General features: G+C 37.2%; 1 protein-coding gene across 2 annotated transcripts in view; it reads left to right on the top strand.

Moving 5' to 3' along the window:
- The window catches only part of TTC39B (tetratricopeptide repeat domain 39B), a 72,418-nt gene that overhangs the window by 25,740 nt on the left and 22,019 nt on the right, over positions 1–24,659 (top strand). Inside the window, exons 3-6 of one of the 2 annotated variants that reach the window (XM_086770780.1) lie at positions 19,678–19,782; positions 21,928–22,059; positions 22,624–22,700; positions 23,821–23,888. In XM_086770780.1, the coding sequence (XP_086626906.1) occupies positions 19,678–19,782; positions 21,928–22,059; positions 22,624–22,700; positions 23,821–23,888 (382 nt within the window). Of the gene's footprint in view, positions 1–19,677; positions 19,783–21,269; positions 21,375–21,927; positions 22,060–22,623; positions 22,701–23,820; positions 23,889–24,659 lie in introns of those variants that run through there. The other variant, XM_086770781.1, reaches the window with a different exon arrangement.

Raw genomic sequence — 24,659 nt, 5'->3', positions numbered from 1 at the left:
ATCTTCTTTTTATAATCAATATAATTTGATTATTAATGGCTACAGTAAGTTTTTCAGTATTTCTGTCAGTATTTTCTTCTGGATCCCCTGTGTGCACTGCAGCTGTTTAGAAGAATGTGCCATGAACACTGAACTAATTGAGCTTCGTTTCATAGAGATTACTGTCTTATGAACCTACACCTTCCCCCACCAGATGACTCAAGCTTTCCCTGCACATGTCCTAATGACCTACTTACCTCTCCTTTCCCCTAGCTGCACCTATGTCCTCCTTACTCCTGGATGATCAACAGGTAGCTTGACTTTTCACTAGGCCAACTGTCCTGGTTTCAGCTGGGATGGAGCTAATTTTCTTTTCAGTACCTGCTGTGGTTTGGATTTAGTGTGAGATTTAGTATATGAAGAATACTGATAATACACTGATGTTATTAGTTGTTGCTAAAGAGACCAAGGACTTTTCTCAGCTTCCCAGGTTTTGCTAATGTGCAGATGCAAGAAGGTAGGAGAGGTATAGCTGGTACAGTTGACTCAAACTGGCCAAAGAGAGTATTCCATACCATAGACCTCATGTTCAGTATATAAGTGGGGTTGGCTGGCTGGGAGGCAGCTCTTTCACTCCTTTGCTTGCTGCTTGGGATAGTTTTTCGGTTCTGTTTGGGATCACTGCTGAGAATGGCCTGTATTGGACATCAGGACGTCGGGTGGTGAGAAATTGTGCATCGTTCTTTTTGCATATTTTACTATCCCTAGATATTGTTAGTATTATCGTCTTCCTTTACTCTTCTAGTAAACTGTCTTTATCTCAACCCATGAGTTTTCTTTTCTTCCCAGTTCTCGCCACCATCCTAGTGAGGAAAGGGAGGATGAGTGAGCAGCTGTGTGGTACTCTCTACTGACTAGGGCTAAACCACAACACCAGCAAAACAGAAAATTAAGCGTTATACTATAACCTTTCCCTCAGTAGGTACCTGTTCAGGTATTTCTGCACTATGTAGGTATTGATTTTTACTGTCTCTAGAGTCCACTGTTTCTCTGACAAATTTGGCTGAATAGGCCATTGAATTGGCCGTTGAAACTGGCCGGTAGGTTAAAATATGAAGAGCATGGGGACATGAGTGAACAGTCGGAATAACGGTGTATATCATTTCCTTTGAAAATGCAGTTCCTGGAGAGGCAGTTCCGTTTGTGAGTATTTGAGCTGTAAGAGTAGGATAATCTCAGCTAGAATACTTGTTGCTGATGACTTGTTCTGGGTTTAGACAATTAGCTACTATGCATTTATGGAAATTATATAGAAATGGGTGTATTCTTTTGTATCTGGGCAGGATTCTTTCCTTGGTTAGACTCCTTTCTCAAATTCTTCAGAAGGTACATATATTAAAAAAAAGTACCTAAGGAACTGAAAAAATCTTGGCACTTGTTGTGGAAGTCTTCAGTCTTACCGTTCTTGAAACTATTTGGTTGTAGTTTTCAAGTGGTGCTGGGAGTTTGCCTGAGGGAAAGCCTTTCCCAAATGTAGTGTCACAATGGTTATTTCTGACCTTTGCCTGTCTAGAATTAATGGTGTTTTTTTTTCTATTAATGATACAGTAGTAGAAATTTGGAAACATTACTACATTGAAACAATGAGTTACCACAGGCTCAACCTTCTGGGAAGCTGTATCAAATTTTTTTTTATTTTGCCCTTGGTAACATTAATCTTAAGATTTTCCTGTGTATCAATATTTTGATCTATTTTATTTCAGATAAGAAAGTAGCATTGTTACAGCTTTGTGGTGGTTTGCCTGGCGTTGGTTTGAGTGACTTATTGCAGTTCGGTTGTATCCAGTTGAATTTAACTTAAAATGGACCTTTTTAATAGAGTTGTGTCTACAAAGACTGTTGATGTTTAATTACGAGATCAGAGCTGGTTCAAATTCTGTCAGATGAACTTGTTAGTTTAGGTAATTCAGAAAGAATGTGTGAGAACCATGTCTTCATAGTATTTTGTACAGCACTCTGTAATTCTTCGTGTGATATATGTATAGAGTAACACTACTTTGTATATTGCTCCAGTAAATGCTAGCAAATGGTTTTGCTCATGTGACTTGGCTTTAACTGCCTTTATTCCCTAAATATTACTGTGTAACTATTGGATACCAGGTTGTGCAGGTTAGATGTTGAAAGGGCAATGAGTTATCTTAATAGGTTAAAATCCTTCTCTAAATCTCTAATGCTGGCTGTCGTATCTGAGGACAGGTCCAGGAGGAAATCAGTCTTTGCTCCAGTTGTCTAAATGGATTAGATTCTTTATCGAGACTCTTTTGTGATCTTCTGCTCGTGGTGGCTACTGTGGATATACACCACAACTCCAGAACAGTTTTTGTAGTGAGCCCAAAATACTTGTTTTTTAGAAGTGTGGAGGAGCCATTAAATTTAGTTCTACCTGTAAATGCAGTTCTTTACTTACTGGTGCTAAAGCCAGAGAAAGGCTATTACAGTAGGTTAGTCTGCCATTTTGCTTAAAGCAAGCAGTAGCGTTTCACCTAGTATCTTCTCCTCCAGAGTTACTAAGTTTTGAAAGTACTGGCTGGGCGATAACTTTTGATATAGCATCTTCAACCTTACGAAGAGGATATGTGGAATATACGTGAAAGTAAATTTGCTATTACGTGGTTGTGTTAACTCAGTGCTGATTTCAAATTGGCACATTCTGTCGTAAAAGGAACCGAGTAGCTGGAGACAAATGGTTCTTTTTGTTTTGCAAATTCAAGCCTCTACTACGATGTTTTGTGATAGTAAGCTACTTTTTACCAAATATTTCCCAGTGTTTCCACTGGAGTATCTGCTTACTTTAAGTTTTGGGCAAATCTATTTCACAAGGTAACCTAATGCTGTTACCTACCACGCATCTGCACGTTCTAAAACATAACATGGATGGAACAGATCTACATGTCTTTTGTTCTTTTGTTTATTTCTTGTTAAAAACAGTTAATCAGTACCTGAATCTTAGTGTGGAAAAACTGTGAACTTTAATTTCAATCTTACTGAACAAGATAATTCTCAACTTCTATTGACGATTTTTTTCCTATATATTTCTGCCACCTTAATGTTTCCTGAAATTATTCACAAATTTTTCTTATGGAATGCAGGGATCTATGTTTTATGTTGCCAGAGTATAATTGTGTAAATCATCTCTTCTTTGCCTTTACAAGAAGAATATCAAAAGACGTTTGAGTTCTCGCAGTTTTTAACCATCATCATATTATGCCTAGCAGGTACTGACCTTGTCACTGCTATTTTGATTTCTGTGTATGTTTTATCCTCTGAAGTTCTTAATTTGTTTAGGAACTTGTGTGCAATTTTAATTGTATTTGCATTTCCTCCCGTCTCATTTTACTTACTGTTCCTTAAAATGTCATCTGTATATGACAGGAATAAGTTACCATCAAGTTATTATGCTTTTCCATGGTACCGGTGTTTTCAATTGCCACTCCATTATCAGAGGTTTAAGCGGATGAATAACAACATTTAGAGTAACTGTATTATGCTAGCTGACAGGGTATGTTTGTAGAAGATGCTTTGTAGTTGTCTTTGGAAAGAAATATAGAAGTATGCCTGACTGTATATGTCACAGAAGTATGCTGTGATCAGTTAATATACAGAGGAGGTCTTCGTGTTGAGCTATTTGTATAGAAATTTCTGACACCAGACCTCAAGTTGTGGCATCAGTGGGAAGATAGTGAGATGTCATTTAAACACATTTAAAAAATGAAATACTGAAAAGGTGGAAGCTAGAATTCTGTAGAAAAGCAGACAGATTATTTTTGATGACTAATGGAATTCTTAGGATTTTCTTTATCAATCTTTTTCTTTTATCAATTTTAGCAGAAAGAGGCATATTTTATTCCTATATTATCACTCCTCTTTTGCATTTCTTTTTCCTACCGAAAGCTGGATACTGTTAATCCTTGATCCTACCAAAGCAGCTCTATGTGGTATTACTGGGGTGATAGATTAAGGGCCAGAAGTGTTTAAGGAAGTTAGAGCAGGTTATCCTTGTAATCTCAGAAGTGTAGTTAAGATTTCAGTTATACCTGCCCATGTGTGTATTTTGTCAGTGAATGAAATTGAACAGCTGAAGAAATGGCCTTAAATTCAAATTTTAATTCAGGTATCCAAAAACTTGAAGAACAGTGCTTGTCTCCATAAGTTTGAACTCAAGTTCTGACATTGTCTTAAGATGGTGAGAAACAGCTGTGATGATTTAAGTGATCTGAGTTTTATTTTCTTATGTTTAGTCCTTAAGGTCAAGGAGGAAAAAAAAAAGTTCAGTAAAGGTAATTTTTGTATCCAGTTCATATTGTCAGTCTCAAGATTTGGAGCAGCAGCAGTGAGCTTAATATTGCTAATCTTTCTCTACCCAAAATCATTCTTGTTTAAATTTGAGGAGTTTTGAGCGGGCAATAGTTATGTCATTCGTAACTCTTCTGTATTTATTGCAACTACACCTTTTGCCTCTGGTGTAAGACTTCTTTATGTGTTTGTATTTGAGTAGAGGGCCACATTGTGCAAGTTTTTATACTGGTATCTTCTGTTGACTTTGAAATGTGCCGTTCTACCCGTGTGCATAGCTTCTTAGAATGCAAGGAGGGGATAAAACAGGAGAGGGAGGAGGAAAAAAAATAAAAACAAAAACGCCAAACAGAACATCTCAGACACATTCTGTACAGAACTGCCTGAAACTCTGCATCTCTTGCAGACCGTGCTACTCTCTTGCAAACCTTCGCTGAAAGGCTGGTGCACAGAGAGAGACCACAACTTGTTTTTCTGTGATCCAGTGTTCGCCAAAAGAAGTTTGTCTTAATCTAGCTTTGCTACCTGGGATGCTGCTTGTGGTGTGTTCTTCCATGAAAAATAAATTAACACCTGTAGCTGTAAACTTGAATAGTATTTTTGGGGTGGGGGATCATGGAGACTTCTGCAGTCTATGAATTACCATGTTGGAATCTTGATGTTGTGCTGGAATGCATGCTCTACTGCTCACATCTGTGTTTTCGTTCTTTACATTTCTTTCAGGAAATTGATGTTTATCTTGCGCTTTAATAAAGACTGCATAATGCTGTTTGCAGTTGTGCAACTTTTTATGTGAGTGCTCAACCTTGGTTCAAAGCTGGTTTATCTTTCATGTGCCATCAAGATGAGAGAAATCCTGGCACTTAAACCCACTACAACTCTCCAAATAATGTTAATATACGAAGTGACGATGACGATACAGATAAGCACTGTTTCGAAGTCACGTGATGGAGAACTTGCGTGTATCTCCAAACTCATTGATCTTTAACACTACCAGACACAACTTCAGGGAGAGAGTAGAAACACCCTGATTTTAAAGGTGCTGTTGTCCATAAGTTACAGCTGTCCTGCAAAGCCTGTCTTATGTGGTCATAGCTCTTGGTTTTCTCAAGTGTTTTAGGAATACCGTGCAAGTCTTCCCTAGTATGTTGCTTTCTTATTTGTATTTTCAAAAATAAATTATTTAAATAGATTGGTTTGAAGTATTACTGTTTTTATTACTTAGCACTAATCTGAAATGAGTAAATGCAAATGTGTAGCTTCCTGCGTGATGTTTTAAGACTTGCTTTGAGGCATTTTTGTGAGTAAAATCTCGGTTCATGACAGTAAACATCGCTAGGAATAGGTACTGTTAGCCCAGGTGGTACAGTGGGAAGTATACTTTTTATAGTATACTGGTACAGCTTTGGTACAACTGTATGGTACAGCTTTATAGAATACTTTTTGAAGGTAATGATGGAGGACATAGTTTAATTTTCTCCCACTTAGCTCCCATGTGCTGAGCTTTACCATATCTCATCTGGAGAGATTAGACCAAGGGAATGAAACTCTCTCTGTTGCAGCTGTTTAGCTTCTGACTGCTTCTTTTTCCTATTGCTGCTGATATTAATGAAGATAACTGCTTATTAGCTGCTCCTCTATGCTATTGATTTATTTTGGTCGTGGGACTCTAGCTAAAAATTTGGATTTCTGGGGGAAAGCTATGAAAGGGTTAATAAAAAAAATTGTGTTGATTTGTTTGAGTGCTGTGAAATAATGAAAATCAAACATGAGCTAGTTAGTTTTCTTCAGTGCTGCTTGCTACCAACTCTTGTACATTTGATCTATTTTTACTGCAGTTGCATTGGTATACTTTTCCTTTTCTGACTTTAACTGTAGCAGCTTTTTTTTTTTAATTATTCAGAGAATACTGAGGTAACTTTCTTTTTGCCTTTAAAATATAAATCACTTTGCGTTCCTCATGTCTCCATTTTCTCCTTGCAGTTAGGAGTGATGGATTAGAATTGGGCTGCAGCACAGATTGGGAAAATCTCCCAGCATTCTCTTCCTGCAGAGGCATCAGCTTCCAGCATTGACTGTAGCTGCTGCCACTCCAACTGACATTTCTTTTGAATTCAGCTATGGAAAGTGCCGGTGATGCCAGCCCCTGGCTTGTGAACTTTTATCCTTTCATTCTTTTTGCTTGATAACTCATTAATGAAACCTCATGGACGTTAAGAAATAAAACAGAATTGGTTTTCTCTTTATGCTTTTCTTCAGTGGTTTTTTTTTTTTTTTTTGTGTGTGTGTGCAGTGGAAAAGGAACAGAGTGAGAGAAGCAGCCCTTATTTTTGCACAAGGACTGTATTTACATATCTGAAGTTAACTGAATTAATCCTGTAAGTATATTATCTCTGCCTACTATTCCCTGAAATAATGAATGTGGTAGTCAGATTTGTGGGGTTTTATCTGTGAAAATTTACTTTGGCAGGCATGTTGAAAACATAAACTACAAAAATTGTTTAGGTGGATTTCCTTGGAGAGGAGGGAAAAATGATATATTCACAGTGGATTTATGAAATAATTCTTTTTCCTCTGCACTTTGCAGTGGTGAACAATGCTTTTAGAGAGCAGAAGCTTCTCTGCTGATGTCAGTGCTTAATCAGCTCGGCTGCTGTAGGTTGTAGAACGCTGCAAGGTGTGTATTTTGGGAAGCTGTTTTTTTAAAATGTGGTAATTTAAGGAGAATGTCAGACTTGTAGTTATTTTCTCCATTTATAAAGTATATCTTCTGCTCTTGGTAGCTGTGCCATTTTAACCATTTAAGGTTATATAATTTTTGACTTAAATATAAATAATTTATTTCATGGGACTTAGTTCTGTGCTTTCAAAATGTTAAGTATAATACAGTATGCTTTTAGAGATTTTAGTAATCTAAGGTCTCCAACATCAGCTGTTTGCTCTGTAATAAATTCCAGTAAATTCGTTTGAAGTTTAGGAAGAGTGTCTTACTAGGATCACACTGTCCTAATTGTCTCTGAATCTGAGCCAATATTTGTGTGACGCAGTGTTAGTCCCATAAACATCTGGCCTCATCTGGTGTCCTACTTGCTGCATGATTTATTTCTTGTGTTTTCCATAGCAAGATAAGTGGAATTTTTATTAGTTTCATGTAAAACTGTCAGTAAGCTGTCATTATTATTTTTGTATGCTAACTCTTTCAGGAGGATCCTTTTCAACCTATTTTCTTGTCAGCATGTCTCACTGAGACCTACTTTCTAAGGGAAACCAGCCTTAGCTGGTTTATTTGATATAAACTATTAGTCTGATGTTCAAACATAGTAAATTCTAAGTTTACTTGCAGAGATTTCATATTAAAACATACATCTAAAAATACTGTTGAACCACTGAGTTCTATTAATAAATCTGATAAAAACCTTTTATAGTATTGTGCTTTTCCATTAGTGTCCAGCAGAACAGTGTGAAGCAGATTTTTCTCCTACCTGCAGACTGGCGCTGACACTGCTTTGTTTTTTTTCTTTCCCCTCTGTCAAACTGTGGTCACGTATAAAATACCTGTGATCTGATTGTTTTGCTGACTGTTTTTGGGATTGCATGTATTTTGCAATGCTTTGTCAAATTCCTGCTGGAGTAGCTTGATGCACTTAAATAGAATTATTTCACCATAATTTTTAGAGATCAGATAACCTGTATGCACATGTTCAGGTGGGTAAACAGTAACCCAGGTGGTTGCCGTGTGTCTTGCTCCCACAACATGGCTGATGAATGATGGAAAATTTGTGTCTTGCTTACTGTGCATGTGCAGTGCATTTCGCTGTTGAACATAAAGAACTTAGTGTCAGATAAAGCTGCTGGTGTTTCTTTTTCCCCTGGGGCTGTAAAAACACCTGACTTGCAATGAGTTAGTTCACTCACTGGATCTGATTAATGGTCAGTCCAAAATGGAAACATTTGTGAATGCTCATGTTTCTTTTCTTTCAAAAAAAAAAAAAAAAAAAAAAAGGCTAGAAACATAGCTTATCTTCTGTGTTTTTCAGGGAGGTGGGCTGTGATGTGGGCTGCGGTGGGTGCTGATCAGCCGGTACAATGGGTTTTTATGTGGCACTGTTTCCTGTGGCACCTGAGACTCCCGCAGATGATCAGCTTTGTCTTGCTTTGCTTCCTTTGTGCTTATTCGGTTGCTTTATTGGATTGCCATAGAGGATACAGAAATCAGTATTTTCTTGTAGCGTTCAGAAACTGCATTGATAATAAATATGTAGATGATATATAGATAAGCAAATTCCATGTTTTTAGTAAGACAGACCATCAGGAAAGTTCCTTTATCTCATCACCCCTCCCTGCCTCCTCAGTCATGGACATAAAGTAGATGTTTGGAAGTAAAAGCTTTTGATCCCTTTCTTGTATTGCATTACCAGATTCTCATAAAGCAGCAACTGCAGGTGCTCAGCTGCTTTTTAGCTAGAACGAAGATAGTCCTGTGCGTGCCTTCAAAGTCTGAGATCACAAGTAAGACTTGCATACAGAATGTAAAGCAAAGAAATGTTGCCGGTCTTCTTACAGATGGTGGTCTGACACTTATGTTTTAAGGTCAGATGAGACTTTTGAGGAGTTTTTGTTTGTATGTAAAGTTTTTGTTGTGTTTTTAATGCATTTCATTCATAAGACAGTATTGCAAATATTTCTACTACTGTGAGCAGTAGTAATTCCTAAAATAAAACAGTTGTCTCCTGTAGCTAAATATGTATGTATCTGTGGAGTTTAGAAAAGCTAAAGTTAGAACTTGCTTTTCTAAAAAGGAAGAGAGGGCAAACACTTCTCCTAAAATCCAGTGGGTCCGCCCCACCCACCAGCCTCTGATCTCTGAGGAACAGAGCTTTGTCTGCCTTGTCGGTAGATTATGTGTCTGGTAAGGTACAATCAATTGATCAGTTGAAATAGTCCCTTAGTGAAATTCCAGTAGTCTTTGAAAAGCTGTCTGTTTTAACTTTTTTTGACAATGCTGAGGTAGAGATAGAAACTGTGAAGTCATTCTCAGTTTATTTTCATGATAGCATTTTAATAATTGTTGATTTTTCAATAGGGGCAACTACCTCTTTTTTTTTTTTTTTTTTTTTCCTCATTCAGTTACCTCTTCCTTTCTTACTGTCTCTTTCTGAGAGCTCCAACTCCTTTTCTACAGCTGTTCCTTTTTGAAAAATACAGTTTTTGATGCTTTCTCTTTATTACGTGTACAGGTGCATAATATCAGCTAGCTACTGTTTCTTCTTTTGTCTCTGCATCAGCATTTCTGCCACAGCTGTAAGATAAGGGAGAAGAAAAAATTTAATTAAAAAAGGACAAATATCAAAAAACCAAACATAAACAACCCCCCGCCAAACAACCAAACAAAAACTTCAATACGGTTAAAGAAAAGGAAAATGCCCTTGTGGTGAGATTGCTCGATCGTGCAAACGGTAGTATATACAAATCCCTTGGTATCTCAACAAAAATCCGAGGATTCATTGATACAGATTTGCAAATAACTGGCTAAAGGCTACTGTCTCATAATCCGGTAGCGTTGAGGAGGAAGGTGCAGCCTCACTGAACTGAATTGTCCCATAGCGTGGCATTTCCATCCCCTGCTGTTACCAGTTCTGTAGGTGGGTAGGTGTCTCCAAAATTCAGGTGAAAGCTAGTACCCAGGAGGGGCTCGGGTAAGAGCAACGCTGTTTGCTGTAGAATGTGATACAGCATGCAAGAAAGTCCCAGGGGAGGAAAAAGTGAAAAAAGTGTGTTTTGCCAAAATAGCAAGCTGCGTAAACTAGTATCATTGAAACTAAATTGCCATTTTTAGAGGAATGTGTGGCTGTTGTGTGTTAGTGGGTTTTTAAATTCTTTTTGTTTGTTTGTTTTTAAAAAACTACCTGTTGCTGAATGAGTACGCTTTTAGAGTAATTTCTGCCTGTTTGCAAATTTGGCTAGCATAGCACTGGATAGTTTTGCTGCCAGTTGGGTTTCCTTAAATGAATGTTTAGCACACAGACTACAGCATGTGTTGATGAAGTTCTGAAACAGTGAAAACACTACGCCTTCAAAGGAACTATTTTATCAAGCCTGTCTTGCATCAACATGAATTTTTTTTTCAATGCTTCCTGTAAGCTGAAAACACTTCTATTGAGTATGTAAACTACACAATTTTATGTATCTAAAATTCATGTTTCTCATAAAAAGGGATGTGTCCATAATGAATGCAGAATTCGCTGTGGAGATAAACTATGACTAGTGGATTTACTGTACAGGTAAAAAGTTAGCATTTGCTATCTATATTAAAGTTGATAATAGCCTAAGATAGAAGGTGATTTAAGTAAGTTGGAAATAATTTCAAATTTCTCATCTTATGGCATAAGATTTTCCTGTTGTGTGATTATAAGTGGCATTGAAGTCTGAGTTTTAAATGAAATGGTTAAAATGGTTTGAAAAAAAGCTTTCTGTTTACACATGAATGCATGTTACTCTTAATGGGAAATGTCCTAGCAGCTGCACATAAAAAAAGAAGGCCAAATGCAGTCCTGCAATAGATATTTTTTCAAGGACATAAATGTTCAAAAATGTTCGTAAGGAGATGACCTATTCTGGAGACATTTCACAGAGATAGGAGAGCACCATCTATTTGGACAAACATTAAATAGGTGCTAAGAATTATAGTTTAGTGGTGTTTCCTTAAACAGAGAAAGTAAAGATGTTTCTTACCGGTTACCCATGGACAGAGACACTAGTTTGCTTTTTCTTGAAGCTTAGCAGAGGAATCTGCCAGAGGCGAAGTGTTGAATCACAAGAAGAATTAGCATTTGTTGGTGAAGGGTAAAATAATTCTGGGGTTTGTATTGTTATTTTATAGGGCTATGCAGAAAGAAAGTGTCTTTATCATACTAAAGGTTGGCTGAGCTTTGCTTCACCGAGACTGAAGAGAGAGTAGAATTGGATCACTACAGGATTTTCTTTGCTTGAATAGAAAATAACTGGCAGGGATCAAAAGCGAATAAGCTGTTCGTTAACAGTTTCCTCATTCTTAAGGCACGGCTGTTGAATGTTGCAAGACGAAGAATGGAAGTATCCTTCTAGTGGCACACTGTTAATCTGAGGCATAGTTCAAAATTAAAAAGTCAGCAGAAAGAAGGATGCCAGGGACAGAAAGCCTTCATGCTGCAGTAATGCAAAGTGTCTGAGTCATTTGTGTTTTAACAAGTGATTGTTGATGTCATGGTGGCAGTTTTAAGATGTTTTGGATCTTTGCTAAATAGTAAGACCAGCCAAGAGTACATCAAGTACATTTTGGCCTGTAAAGCCGTGCAGGATGTGAACATGAAGTGATGATTTAATGATATCTTTGTGAGCTGTAAACTGTGACCTTTGACATTGTAGTTTGAGTACAGCTTTTGATCTTGGCTTGGAGGAAGTCTTCCAGAGAGATAGTGGGTTCCAGCCCCCCAGGGCTCAGTTAGAGGCTTGAGTTTATTTTATGCTAAGCATTCATGGCAGTACACATCAGCATAGAGCTCAGTGCCACAGGTGTGGAAGAAGCAGGATGTACTTTCACAGTAGTCCCCTCGGTAAGGGAGGGGAAGAGGAATCCCATCAGCTAAGAAACATCATAGTCACCATTGTTCTTGGACGTTACACAGGATTGGTACACTTAAAGTAGAGCGGCGTTCAAAAATGCCCTGAGCCTCCTAGCCAAGAAAATGGAGCTATTGAGTAGATTCTCGTGAGGATCGGCTGCTATTGACCATTAAGAAGTCATGTCTTGGCTATTTAAGATGCATGACAAGATAGTTGCTCTTTTTGACGTGGTAGAAGATCAGATAAACAGTTAAATAATGAGTTTTCTAATTGTAGATACTACTACGAAGGGAAAGATCTACCTCAGAAACTATAGAAACATTTTGAATAGCAACAGTGAGTACCAAATTTTGGCAGTATATTAGGACCATTTGATTTACCATCTTCCTGCAGAGGACAAGAACTGCCTGAGAACAATACACTTTAATGCTATTTTCTAATCATTAATTAGGTAGTAAATACTCTATCAGATGCCTGCATATATGTTACTCAATACAAGTGTTACAGGTGGTAGTTTCTTGTTGCCCTACCTGTTGATACTACGGCTGACACCCAGAATGGTTGTCATTTGAATTTAAGCAAACAAATGCCTTTATAAGATTCTTCTTCTGATGAAGCTTTCTTCAGTCTTAAGGATCACTTTTTTTCTGAAGTATTTATTTCCTGAGAAAGTGTTCTCTTAGATATAATGCGTCTTATTTTCTTGATCCTTACGATCAAAATAGCATCCTCTCTGTATACCTCCCAATTTTTAGAAGATCTTATTTTCTCTCTTTTTGTTTGTGTCAGATGTGCATATTAACATGAGTATCTTAAAACTAAATTGTTGCTGCTAGTTTCATATTTCTTGTTTCACATTTCTTGTTTTGTCTGGTTTTTTTTTCCTCAAGAAATTTTACTTTGCTCCCACTAATAGCTTCAAATCTTTTCAGTAACTGTAGCCCAGTGAGACTTGTGTTAGTGAGAGCAGTAGCTGTACAAAACCAAGTCGCTGGCAATTAAATTTTGTTTATCAGATGAGACTAATTAGTTTGGCTGTGTTGTAAAGAGCCAACAAATGGTTTTAGAAGTTCAAAACCTGAATTCTGCCGTCTTTATTTGTGCCAAGTACTACTTGAACATTTAAGGCCAGCTAATGTTAATAAAGTGATGTGGAACTCAGTCCTAAATATATGATTTAAAATGGGGAAAATATAGTTAGAATAAAGGTAAACTCTTCTGCAATTGTTGTGTTTCTGCCTCCTGAATTCCCTTTCAAGAAAAGAAAGATCATTGCACCAGAGGTGATTGTATTAAAAGCTGACTAAATCTCTCGCAGATGCAGAGACAGCAGCAGGTACCCGGTTAATCCTTGACTTCAGCTATATAACCAACTTTCAGGATTGCTCTTACACTGAGCCCTGGTGTGGACAGATAGGTGTTATTGCCTGACTTAGTACATGTTTAGATAACTTCCTTTTAAATACTAGAGCAATGACTTCTTTAATTTCCTTTAGGCTAGTACTTATGCTCCCTTTTTAATTAATCTGTAGAGAAAAAAAAGGGAAGTGACTTCATAAGCTGTAATCTGTTTTGACATTTTAAATTTCTAATGCTCTTGCTCAGTGTACATCCTGAGGATTGTCATCCTAATAGTTCCAATACATCTCAGTGTTTTCAAGTCAGTGTTCTTATTCTTTGTTTTCTTTGTTTCTAACACAGCTTCAAGTAGCTGATTAGAAGAAACTACTTAAAGCTGCTAATAACTTTATGGACAGTATATCCCCACTGTATTGGCCAGCACCAAGGCGAAGATACATAAGCTATTGCTGGAATTCAAAACACTTATTCTTTTTTTCATAAAAGAAGTTTGAAATCCTAGTAAGAAGATAACTTAAATACCTTTTTGAAATACATAGTATCCTTAAAGTACCTAGACAGTAACACAGTAGTGTTTTACTCTCCTAGTAGTGTGGCACTGTTATCTTTGTTTAACACCCAATATAGCACATTTTTCTTTCCCTCTTTTCATTTAGAAGTGAACTGTATTCACTGGATGTAAAATCCGTATAATTTCACAGTAGTGTTAATTTAGTCTACTCTAGGATAAATTAAAGCATATGCTCATTTGAGGTGATAAAATGTGTTAACTTTCTATCAGTTCTAGGAAGCTGAATGTGGAGGTAGGGAAGAAGATGAGATTGCCAAAATAAAACAGAGTTAGAAGAACAACCTGAGTCAGAGAGTGTGAGTCAGCGTTGCTCACTGGACTGTTCATCAGTCTGCTAACTTGCTGTAGAAATTGGTTTGTGATGTTTTGGGAGGAGAGGAGGAAATGTGCTTTTTTTGAGCCTCTGCATAGAAATGCCAGAGAAGATAGCCAAGTTGCTTCTGAGTCAGTATCCTCCTTTCTTCTGACTGTTCTGATACCAAGTTGTGAATCTGAGTTGGAGCGATTCCTTCTGGTTATGTTCCTCTGCTGCAGGATGTAGGAAAACAGTATAAAATATATGTGAAGAGTAATTAAACAGGAATGAGACTCTTTGGTAGAGGATATGATTCGCTTGTCAGAAGTAAGAGTGTGAAAAAACTGGCTTCCCAGATTTTATACCCAAAGTGGCAGAATAATTTCATACGCTTGCTTGATACAAGGAACAGTAAATGCATTGACAGGAGGAACACTGTTTGCGTTGTCTGCAGGCTTTGGTCACACATAAGGGCAGCAGAGCGGGAACTAGTTGGTAACACAGGAAAAGAACATGACAGCAGCGTGCTGGAGAGATGTGCTGCTTACACATTTAGTAGGAAAAGTTAGTTCTGACAGGGTGCCAGGGCTCCGTTTTTTTTTAAGGAGCATTGTTTGTGGAATCATTTTACAGATATTGATATATACCATCCCTAGTGATGATAGAGTTGGTGGTATGATGGCAGATGGGAGCCTGACGACTAATGGTCCTCTCTGGTAACAGCTAGAAAGCCAGGACGTCCATGACTATGTTATACAAACTAAAGATTAGATTTTCCTTCCAAACGAAGTCCTGTCAGTTGCTGGTTGCAGTGTAGGAAGTGTGCAGATTTTAGGACATAAATACAGAAAATATGTCTCTTGTCACTGAGATGAGGCCTAGTGAAGCAGTAGAAATAGGACATTTGCCTTACATCTTGAGCCTGGCATTCAGAAAAATGGTACAGTGGTAGGGTACTGTAATACTTTATTTATTTGCTGTTACTGGTAGGAAACTTTCTTTCTAGGCTGAACCCAAGTATTTTACAACTACCTGAATGAAGTAGAGATCAATTGTTAAATGACCTGCTGTTATGAATGACCCACCTTCCCTCAGATTCGTTTATGAACTATGTGATTATAAGTCTCTCACTTGTGGTTCTCTTCTCTCGCTTACTTCAGGTGACCGTTTGTAGTTCCTCCATACTCTATGTAGCAGGACATCACTTTGTGTTGGGTTGTTCTCTTCCAATACTTCAGAGTTCTTGGCCCACCTCAAAGTTAGCAAACATGCTGTGAGAGGAGAGGACCAGAAGGGCTATTTGTCCTTTGCAGTCTTGAAAATTCCCCTCACACTCTTCCTGTGGCCACTGGGATTTGTATTGGAAGATACCTGGAGCAGGGCAGTGGCAGTCACAAAATAGTTGTGGTGTGCAAGTATGAGGGAGTAAAAACTCATTCTTGTGATCTGGTAGACTTTAACTTTGATTACTGGATTATTTTTTTTAAGGCAATCACTACAAATTTAGTATTTAAAAAATAAAATCCCCTCCTTTTTTTTTTTTCTTCCTTTTCTTCAGAAATGATTTGAAAGCAACTAGCTGTTTTTCCTAGTGGGAAAGGCAGAACAAATGTAATGTGTAATTTAACCAGGTGTGTACTGAGTGAAACATAGTTTCCTATGAATAATATATGAAATGATGGTATAGAAGTATGGGAACGCACAGCGCTGGTGATGACTTGGTATTGAGGAACTAATTCAGGTCCCTGCTTGCATACTAGAGAGCAAACCAGCCTCTAAATCTAGCTATTGATTTTTTTTTTTTGAAAATGATATGTTAGCAGATGGTGTTCATAGAATTAGCTAATAAAATTGAATGTTTTACAAAACTTCCAGTCAGTATTAATGAGGGGTTTTTTTTGTTGTGGTTGTTTCTTACCACTGTTCTTTGGAGGGCATACTATTTGAGACATTTGAGGAGGGCATGTAAATGTGTAAATTTCTCTACTGGTTGTATAAATATTTTAATTTGGACAAATTTATTTACATATTCAGAGCCTGAATGCACTAAAATACAATTACTTTCTTCATATTTGTTTTGATATACATTTAAATTCTGCTTTACTGAGTAGGAAGTGGGATTTTAAGAATACTTATTTCTGATGATTGTAGTTAATAGGAAACCTTTAACCAATTGAGCAGATTTAGTGTGAAGTGCTAGGTCCGTTCTCCTGCCAAATAGGTGGGGTGCTTTGTGGTCTAGAGTCTGTTCTCTTGACCCAGTCTCTGGAAAGAACTTTACTTTGGGATTATGAAGAGGTGTTATGGGCTGCAGCTTTGGCAGGTATCCAAACTAAATGCTCAGCCAGGTTATATTGTTTTATGGATTTAGGAGCCAGAATGTGCAAAATATTAAATGAGTTTGTGGTTGGCTTTGATAAATTGAGGTGATTTTTTTTTTTCTCTCCATTAAATTGAGGTTTAGAAGGTGTGAACTTGCAGTGTGAGGAGATAGAGATATTCTGTGTGTCCTACGTGGCTTCCTTTGTCTGTAGGTTCATTTTTCAGGAAGAATGGTGGAACGTGTTTCTGTGTTAGAATTGTAAGGCAATTTAAGTTTTGTCCTGTAAATCCATGCAAGACATGAGCATGAAGTGATGATTTGCATTTACAGTTTAATATCTGATGTTCTGTTTTTTCAAAGATTGTTCAAGTTAGACCTGAAAAGTGCAAAGTCCTCTGTTAATTTCAGTGCAAGTAGCATCATAATGATAAAAAGCTGTGTCCACTGAAGCATGAAGAAGAAACTTATTAAACCCTATGTAACCTACAGTAAATTGCTGCTTTCTGATAAAAATTCATATACCACTTTTCCCCTTATCAAGGAGGAGCCAAGTGGAAAGGATTAATTGGAGTATTTGAGAGAAAGAGGAGAAAGTAAAAAATGAAAGAGATTAAGCAAACTGTATTAAAAAGGGAAACAAAAAATTGTGCATGATCTTGTTGAGTTCATAGTGAAAATGGTGTTTCATTTTGTAACCATCTTGGAACAATGCTACTACTCTTTTTTTTCGCTTTCTCAATTTTTCATTGAGACGCGTGTTTCAGAAACTTCTGATGTAGTATGTGTAGTGGGGCAAATTTGAAAAATAAACCTATGTATTTACTCAGATATACTTCTGTCATTGAGTAGCCTTGATCATCAACTCTCTTGCAAAGGTGAATCACACAGGCTTATATACTAAGCAATTAAGGACTTTGAAAATGGGGAAAAAAAAAAGCAAACCCAACTCTAGTTTTTTTACGCTTCAATTGTAACACTTCAGTTAAAGTAGTCTCAGAGCTAAGGTTTATAATAAAACTGGTGCATTTATATTTAAATACACAATAGAAAACTTTCTGAATAAAAATAAAAGACCATACTATATTCCCATAATTAATGGCCCTGCTGTGTGAAAAATGAATATCTAGATAACAGGTTAAATGAGATTAGCTAGTGTAGTCAGAGTTATAAATTGTACCTTTATGTTTTATATTTTCCAGTGCAGTCTAGGGTATAACGAGTGGTACATAAATAACAACAAAGTGCTGACTTTTTTTTTTTGTCTCCATACAGGAAAAGGTACTGCTATTAGTCTATCTAAAGGATTTTTATTTGTTATAAGGGCATGTGTAACTAAACTTGCTGTATAGTAGCACCCCTGAAATACTTTTAAGAAAATTAGAAGGCAATTTAGAAACCTAGTTTAAGAGTATTTAAATTAGACAACATAAACTGATAGCGGCAACAGGACAGTACGTCATTGGTGACATAGGCCAGCCCTGAAGAGGACACAAATGTAGTAGATTTGCTCTCCAGTAGCCGTACAGTACTAATCAGTACAGGGTAATAAAGATTTTGGTACCTGTGCCTATACCCTATGGAAAAAGACGCAGCAGCTTTGCTGTTAAAAGTTGTTCTGGTTGACTGGATTGCCATGGTGCTCCTTCGCTGCTGGTGTGACTGTGGTACTTTTGTTGGACAGCTGGAGATCAGAGCTGTAGGTTGTATTGAGAATATGACCATTCCTGCAGTGTGCACGCAGCCGAAGGACATGAAAGCCTAAGGACTGGCTAATGGTAATGGTTGAAGCAGAGCTGCAAGTACTTCTGCTTTTAAGAAAGATAAGGTTTTGCTAAATGAAATTACATAAATCTTAAAATTGTTTACATAATAATCAAGTTGAATCCCCGGGTATTTAAATTGTATTTAAAATTGTTAGTAACAGTCAGATGGTAAAACTGCTGGATTTTGTCTGTTGGGCACTTCACTACTCTATTATCAAGTGCAGGATTTGCCTCTTGGTATATTCAATAATAAATATCTAGTAATTGCTAAGTATTGAGTTAAAGGTTTTATTTCTCTACAGAAGGTGAATTTTTCAAGTACCACCACTAAAAATGACAGAAAATAAAGCTGAAAAAGAGTTTTGGGATGTCGTCTAGACTTATCCCAATTTTCTGCTCCAGAAGGTGTACGAAAACAGGAACCAATGTTTTTAAAGCTTTTGGGTAATGGAGAGAGGAGGAGGGTAGAGGAAGTTGATGATCTGTGTAAAAAGCTGTCCAGTCATATTTTCATGTCTTTCTTTTTCTTGGTTTGTTTTTTTTTTTGTGTATGTGTGTTACTGTCAGATTTAGAGCTGCTGCACTTCTCTGTCATTTCTCTTCTTTCTTAAGTTCCTCCTTCAGTGTTCTTCTCTTGTAGTCAGCGTTTAATTATTCATCTCATTGACGTGATCTGTTGCTTGCCACTGCTTAACCTTACTTGGATAAAGCCCATTATAGGGCCTAAACCTGTTGTTTTAAAGCTATAGACAGATTATCTTTTCCAGATCCAGCTGTGTCCATTAAAGGCTGTGTAGCTTCTAGCTGCTCGGCACTAGCATGAATGTCCAGTTTGTCACCAGTTGTGCCCATGGAGCAATTTGTGAGTGCTCCTGAGTCTTTTAGACAAAACTGACTGAGGTCGTGGTTTTGTTAGATGGCTTCCTCTTAAGCAAGTGCAAGTGGTTTTACTTGAAGTGAGTTAGAAAGAACAAAAGCTTTTGACATAGCCGCAGACTTCTGGCTGGATTATTTTTGGCACAGCTGTTTGCAAGGTGGGCATCTATTTACTGCTTTCTTGAATGAAAATATTCTTTTATTGTCTTTCCTGAGATTTAGATCTGAATAGGGATCTGTAACTGAATTTATGCTGATACGGGGAATTGAGAGCTTGGCTACAGTGATAAGTTTTGCGTATGCTATGTAAGTAGCAGTAAAAATGAAATATTGACTAGTAAAAAAAGCAGGTCAAAGCCATAAACATCACTTAAATAAGCAAAGAGGGCACACCCTTGTAGTATGGATAAAGTGTTTTACTTGTTTTTGTAAAGGTAGATTTTAAAAATGAGTTACAAAATTGCTATAAAAGACCTTGTGTGTTTATATAAGGAAAAAATATTTTAGTTTTCTGTTTGTATTTCCGGTTTGACTAAACTAAAAATCTTTTTTTTAGGGCATCCAAGATGGATCTCAAGTGTTCTCTAGAAGAATGTTCAATGGCACTGAACTTATTTCTAAACAATAAGTTTTCTGAAGCCCTGGAACTACTTCGTCCATGGTGAGGTCCTGTTATTTGCTGAAGTTACTATATACAGGTGGTGTAAAGTATACTGTCTGATAGCTGAACATTATTTTAAGGCCTCTGAAGATAGTAGTTTTTGTTTGTTCCCTTTTCTCCAAAAGCATTTCTCAGTATATTTGAGAGAAGAAAAGCATGGCGGTGCAGGTGTAGGGAGCGAAAAAATGCTGAAAGGTTTGTCAGGTAAACCTAGCTTACCTGTGATTGCCTGGGGTGGCAATTTGGGTAGCTGTTCTTTAGACTGGGATCTGAATCCCCTGCACTGTTGTTCTTCTGTCTGTTCAGGGATCTGTCAGTGAGAGGGATCTATAGCTTGTGTTAGTAGAGCAAGGTAGAGTTCTTGCACTGCAGCTTGGTGATAGTAAGACTGGATTAAGAATGAGAGTTGGTGGTGTTTAGGTTGATAGTATGGAGAGGTGGAAGTACATTATTAAATGAAACCTTAGGAGGATGACACAGCTATCAAGTGTTTACCTGTAGTAGTATGGAGTGCTTAAGTGTAGAGGGAGTAGGCAGGAATAACGCCTTTTCAAATTAGCTATGCTTACACCCAAGTGCTCCTCTCTGAGCATTGTGCAGTGTTATTTGTAATAGAGCAATGCTTTGAGAAGGCCCACCTACACTTGTGTATGCTTAAACTATTTTGGATAGTATTGCACAATACTAAGTTCTACATGCAAGGATTGTCTATGCGTGTATTACTAAATACATACATATTACCCAAATGATTTTTGTATTTCTTAAATACATTTCATTTTGTGTTGTAAAACAAAAAAAAAAGTTTTGTTTCATACAGTAGCGGCTTTTTGTACAGTGAAATATTTGTTTTAGTTGATCCTTGCTACAAAGAAAAAAAAATAAATTCCGTCATTTTGATACTTTGAGCCCCTGGCAGCTAATAGACGCTAATAGACTCAAAGCTTATTATGTAGGATATTCAGCTAGTTTGCAAAGTAGGACCTAGGTTAGCAAGGAAACAAGCCACTTTTGAAAAAATAAAAGCCCAATTGTTTCATTTAAAACTAGCCTTTTAATGAAAGTTAAACTTAAATCCTTAGATGATGTAAAAATTCTAAGGAAAGTGATGATATATTTAAGAAATAAATGCTTAGCCCAAGGGTCTATCTTCCTTGACTCTGATAAAATTTCCTGTCTTCAAAACTACATTTGGTGGGTGGCTGCTTGATTTAGGGGAAAGAAAAAAGTTGAGGAAGCTGGAGAGGAAGACTAGAACATGTGACTTATTAAGATTATGAGAGCTAGGTTTGTTTTAGTTTGGTGAAAAGGAGGCTTGGGGATTAATCTAATAGCAGTCTGGAGCTATTGAGGGGAAGCTGCAAAGACAGAGATGTCCTTCTCCGTAGTGGCAGATGGTAAAACAGGAAGCAATCACCACAAGTTGAGGCTTAGGAGGTTCAGACTGGACATTAGGCAAAAGTACACTGATGGTACAGTACCAGAGAGGCTGCCAGAGGAGTATGCAGTCTACACTTTCTTGAACCTCTTGGAACTGGATTAGGCAGAACCTGAGTTCACCTGACATAACATTGGCAATAGTGCTGCTGCACCTGGTACGTTTGAGTGTATGACCTCCAGCAGCTACTTTCCAACAACTTTTTTTTTTTTCTTTTTTTTTCCTAGTTACGTAATTATGTTGTAAAAGCCAGGCTGGTTCAATGTAGGCTTTTATGTGGGACTGAACATGTGTGCACTGGATTTTCTGTGATACAAATGCAAATTTTTGTATCTTTGGATCAAGTAGTAATGTTAGAAGGATGTCCTTACTTCTCACATTAAGTGAAAGCAAATGAACAAGAATTTATGTCAAAGCTTAATTAGCTAAATTAAATAGATATACCAGTGGACTATAAATGTGATATAATTAAATGCAAACATTTTTGTAACCCAGTTTGGATGTTTTCTGGAATTTACTGCGGCAGTATCCTGTGGAAGCAGACATGTAGCAAGATGATACTTGCTAGGTTATGTTCTCATGTCCGTTACTTTCCTGCTTTACTTTATTCTTCTGTCTTTTCACAAGTTAATGCAAGTGTCTCAGCATTCAGTTTTGTATTGTAATTTAAAGTTTTACTTAAATGCACAATATTTTTGTGTTTGCCCTAGGTCTAAAGATAGTATGTACCATGCCCTTGGGTACAGTACTATTTTAGTTATGCAAGCTGCTATGACCTTTGAACAGCAGGATATACAGACAGGAATCTCTACAATGAAGGAAGCTTTGCAAACCTGCCAAAGGTAAGCCCAAGCAACATACGTTTATGAGGTACTTAATCCACTAAGTGTTCTATGTAAGATAGCCCAGTTATCCGTATCAAAGCTGGCTATTGTCAGTATGGTAGTGATCTAAATATGGAAATGTGGAGTTAAGTATTACTATCCAATTACTATTAGTAAGGGTATCTTTCCTAGCATTGCAGAAACAAAAGACTCGTCGGATGTCTGGGCAGATACAGCCTCTGAAGTTAGTTAAATGGGTGGTTGGTTATGTAGCCCTACATGTAAGCTGAGACTACACAACTGAACTGCCTGAGCTATTTCAACCTGTGTCTTTTTGTTTTCCATGGGGATCAACAGTGTAAAAGCTCCATATTTTGGAGCTCAGAAGCCTGGATGCGTACCAGTGGCTATGATTAGACTACTCAAAGAATTGCAGCTAATGGCAAATCACCGCTTTTACTAAGAATGTTTATAAATTGTGGTTGGAAATGCTTACGAATTATAAATAATTAAGTTCAAGTTTGTGGTGAAATGTTGCTTATGCTATATGGGTTTCTTTTCTTCCATGTACAACTGATCTAGATTCAGGAAAAGAAGCACAGTGGTGGAATCCTTGTCCAACTTAGTTTCTAAACAGTCAGTGGATCAGTTGAGTGAAGGTAAGTGGTTTATAGTGCACTTAAAATAACAAAGTTTTTAAAAGTTCAAAAACATCCTACCAACATATACTAATATAATTAACTGCCTGTATAGTGTTTTGGTTTTTTAAATTTGAATGCTAAGCTTCTCAAAATGGAGGATTTAGCCTAAGTTTTTTTTGGCTCTGAACATGCATGAATTAAGAAGGGAGTGCCTTTCACAACGTATTGTAGGACTGAAGAGAGATTTCTGTTTGTTTTTTTTTTTAACTTAAGACAGCTCCCGAAAGTTTAAGAATCATTGATGCTTTGGAGTAAGTCCTTGTCATTAGTTGCATTGGAATCTGAATATATTAACAAGTTTTGTGCTTGTCTGTTTGGAAAATGCTATCAGTACATTGTTCATGGCTCTGAAAATTGTGATCTCCTGTTTCTGATTTGTGCAGAATTAAGTATGCATTTTTTCTAACCTGACACAAAAGAATCCTCTTTGATACGGGCCACATCAAACTCACCGTGTGTGCACTGTGCATACAACAGCCTTGTGCATGTTGGCTGGTCTTGCAGCATGGGTGCAGAGTAACTCGTGTCAGGTGTGTTAAGTCAAATGTACTGTAGTGCTGCATGAGGTCAGAAAGTCTGCCCGGGGGTTTCAGTTTGTTGAGCATGACTTGGTGAAAACCTGTTCATACTGTCTTACTGGACTTAGGAAAAGCCTGAGCCCTGGTGAGTGTTACTATTCATCTGTGAAAGTTTTTCTAAGACGTGCAAGGAGGGTTAGAAGAACTAGTTGCTGTAAGTTGATATTTAAGCTTAGGATCAATGGAAAGTACAGGAGATCATCCACCAGAGTGACAAGTAGCTTTTGCCCCAGGCTAAAGTCAGCTCTGGCAAGATCAAGGTTTTTGTCTGAGGAGAGGTGAAATAGAAGAGTATGTTTAGCTAGCTTCCCAATTACTACTTCTGTTGGGATTTTTGTGTTACAGCTATTATTCAGCAGTTGTCAAAACAGCAACATCAGAATCTTGCCTTTTTTTCTTTTCTTGGCAGCATTTTATTTGTTCCATTAATTTCAAGAAGAGAATATTGACAACTTTGCCAACAGTGTGCTGACAGTAAATAACTTTTCTTTCTTATATAGAGGAAATGCATGCTGAAATCTGCTATGCTGAATGCTTACTACAGAAAGCAGCTCTCACCTTCGTACAGGTAAAGTAAATTGTTTATTTTGTATCTGTGTGTAGCAGTTTAATGGAAACACATTAGTACTTGTAAAACGTCATTCCCACAATAGATACAGCCTTTAAACCCCTAAGCTTTACCCTAGTCAATGTTATTTCATGATGGTGATTGAAAGTATGGTAAATGCTGTGCTACCCAGCAAAATCCTTTCTTTTGTTTATATGAATAACTAAAGATGTTACTGATACGCAGGAAACAAAACCCTAAGGTATATTGAAGTCTTACACAGAGAGTATGTTTAAATGGCTTGCATCACATCTAACAGTGTCCAGCACTTGTTTAAAAATTAGAGTATGAGGAAATGTCTTGCTTGAAAGTGCAAGTCTTTTTTTTTTTTGCATGAAAATGATAGAATGTTTCCTGACTAACAAAACTTCAGCTGATGTGCACTTGTCTCCAGTTCAGTATCAGTCTTTGATGTGGTGTCAAGAACAATACAGTAATGAGTGATTATAAAATGAGCATGCCTTAGTGTTGCTGAGGTAACAATTAGTTCACAGGAAGATCTGTTGTTTAATACTGCCTAATGCTTCTTGTTTAGCTTGTGGTTCAGGAACTTGTACTACAGTGTTTCCAGATTCAATTTGAAATTTGATTCCTGAAATCAGAAGTTGTTAGTCATACTTTTTTTAATGTATGTAAGTGTTTCACAAATGTTTAATGAATGTATTCTAGATAATCCCTTCAGATATAAAGTAGGAGAAAGAACCAAGGCACAAAGATATTAAGATGAGATGG

The sequence above is a fragment of the Chlamydotis macqueenii genome, chromosome Z, assembly GCF_036417535.1.
Source record: "Chlamydotis macqueenii isolate bChlMac1 chromosome Z, bChlMac1.mat, whole genome shotgun sequence".
Classification (NCBI taxonomy): Eukaryota; Metazoa; Chordata; class Aves; order Otidiformes; family Otididae; genus Chlamydotis; species Chlamydotis macqueenii.
The sequence above is the reverse complement of the archived record's forward strand: the minus strand, read 5'-3'. Positions and strand labels throughout refer to the sequence as shown.